Source organism: Penaeus monodon, chromosome 32 (genome assembly GCF_015228065.2).
Source record: "Penaeus monodon isolate SGIC_2016 chromosome 32, NSTDA_Pmon_1, whole genome shotgun sequence".
Lineage (NCBI taxonomy): Eukaryota > Metazoa > Arthropoda > Malacostraca > Decapoda > Penaeidae > Penaeus > Penaeus monodon.
Genome location: NC_051417.1, coordinates 7693678 through 7695938, shown reverse-complemented (window position 1 = coordinate 7695938; position 2261 = coordinate 7693678). Strand labels below are relative to the sequence as shown.

General features: G+C 42.9%; 2 protein-coding genes across 2 annotated transcripts; one reads left to right on the top strand and one right to left on the bottom strand.

The window, feature by feature from the left end:
* On the bottom strand, positions 1 to 895 carry LOC119593465 (crustacyanin-A2 subunit-like). The gene is made up of 3 exons (XM_037942392.1): positions 767 to 895; positions 449 to 665; positions 1 to 331 (listed from the first exon to the last, which is right to left on the bottom strand). Exons 1-3 carry the CDS (start codon positions 887 to 889, stop codon positions 99 to 101), a joined length of 573 nt encoding a protein of 190 aa, XP_037798320.1. The 5' UTR covers positions 890 to 895; the 3' UTR covers positions 1 to 98.
* A 315-nt stretch (positions 896 to 1210) lies between these two features.
* On the top strand, positions 1211 to 2213 carry LOC119593454 (crustacyanin-C1 subunit-like). Its single transcript, XM_037942384.1, has 4 exons — positions 1211 to 1370; positions 1462 to 1546; positions 1659 to 1781; positions 1901 to 2213. Exons 1-4 carry the CDS (start codon positions 1233 to 1235, stop codon positions 2146 to 2148), a joined length of 594 nt encoding a protein of 197 aa, XP_037798312.1. The 5' UTR covers positions 1211 to 1232; the 3' UTR covers positions 2149 to 2213.
* Positions 2214 to 2261: the final 48 nt, after the last annotated feature.

Here is a 2261-nt window from a genome sequence, read left to right as displayed (position 1 = left end):
GGGGGGGGGTATTAAAGCAAGTTGCAAGTTCCAGTTTCATTTTAATTACACAGGTTACCTGTGACATGATTGCAAAGAAATATAAAGGGCTATATATCTCATGCCCTGTAAACACATTCGGCTGTATGAGGAACTACGTTGAAGAGGGAGAAGTCGACGCCGTTCCTGCGGAATACGGAGGCGCATCTGTCAACCGCTTGGCCGGAGTTCTGTGGAGTACGGGAGAAGACGAAGCCGAACTCGGACTTGTACTTGTCTGTGTCAATGCAGGAATATACGCAGGCATAACTGTCGTAGTCAGTCTCGATTACTTCATAAGGAGCGGCGAAAACTGTTAGTAAAAGAAGGGACAACACATAATTACAAAGAGTCATCAATCGATATCCTATCCAGGAATTCTATCATATACAATAATACACAGTTAAACGTGCATGCAAGAGATATTTACCGGTAGGGAAATCAATGAGCATGTGGGCAGCTGGGAAGTCCTTTGTGGGGTAGATCTTGCCCTGCAGCCTGAGGTACTCGTTGTTGGGACTGAATCCAGCTGTGGTCACCCTAAAGCCATACTCAGAGTCAGAGTAGTCGTAGTTGGAGTGGATGCAGCGAGTGTATGGCTGGTAGGCGTTGTCAATGATCTGGACCTGATACCAGCGACCAGCATACTGTTGGGGAACAAAATGTTACTTAGGCACTGGGATGCAACTGCGCATTAATCAATTTACAAATGAATATACTAGAAGTAATAGATTGGAAAACAACTTACTCTGCGAAGATCGAAGTTGTCTTGATTTGCCACTTTGGCACAATTTCCAGGAGCTACGAAGTCTGGAATGCCGTCGGCTGTGACCATAGCCACAAGGGCAGCAGCTACGAGTGTCTTCAACATGGTGTCCTGCGATGTGTGAGTTCTGACGCCAAGTTCATGCTTTTTATATGTCACGAAGCTTATGCAAAGCAGAAGAGGAGCTCCGAAGATCACGAATGTCGTCGCTGGATTTCATTAGGATTCATTTTCCTCTTTTTTTCTATGGATTGTGATTAATGTTATCGATATCTCTATATTAATACTCAAATGGTTAAACTAATGGAGGAGAGTGGACGAGTATATCCCATGAGGTTGATCTGCAATTAATGTTTCTTTATAAGACTTCTGCGCACCGTTACTGACACGCATTTTGTATATAAAGAATTACCAGACTGCACAGCGGCACTGACACTGCAAAAGTACCATGAAAGCTTCGCTATTGTTCCTTGCTCTCGCAGCCTTTGCTGCTGCCGACAAAATCCCCGATTTCGTCGTGCCGGGAAAATGTCCCCTTGTTGACGAGAGAAGCCTCTATGAGCAGCAAAGGCCTAATCATCCCAAGGTAAGTTCATTTTAGTCCTAAAACATAATGATATACAATATCTATATATTCCATATACAACATTTGCTAGAGTATGCTTCTGTAATTACAGTATGCTGGTTTGTGGTATCAAATAGCCCTCACAAACAACCCTTACCAACTTATCCACCAGTGTGTCCGAAACGAATATACCTTAGGTAAGAGTCTTACGGTTGTAGAATTAGTTTATGTTATATTTGACATGCAAACTTAACTTACCCTTAGTTTACTCTTCTAAAAGGAATCAGAAAGCTAAAATTGTTTTCTCAGATGGAACCAAGTTCAACGTCAGGTCCACTGGTATTGATGCCAAAGGAAACCGAATGACACGTAAGGGTCAGGTTCTGCCAAATCCTTTCGGAGAACCTCATCTTTCTGTGGACTACGAAGGATGTGAGTATTCACAATAAGATTTTGTACGTAAGTGGACACGAAGTAAATACTGTATGTTTAGGTAATTCATACAAAAGTGTATAATAGTATGATTAACAATACGATTCGCCTCTTTGCAGCCTGGATGGCTCCCTATGTGATTCTGGACACTGACTACGAGAACTTCTCGTGCATCTATAGCTGTTCCGGATACAACTTCGGCTATTATTCCGACTTCGCCTTCATCTTCTCCCGCTCACCAAGTCTAGCTGACAGTTATTACAGGCGTTGTGAAGCCGCTTTCATGAACATCGGTGTTGACCCCTCTCGATTCACGAAGACAACCCAGGGTTCATCTTGCCCATACAGCAGCCACATGTCTTGGTAAAATGTCAGTAAATTGCTCTTTTATGGCTAGATACCATATGTCACGAAATAAAATCAACAATTAAAGCCTTTCCTATTTCGTTGCGACCACCTTGCATGGAACCAAACAGGAAA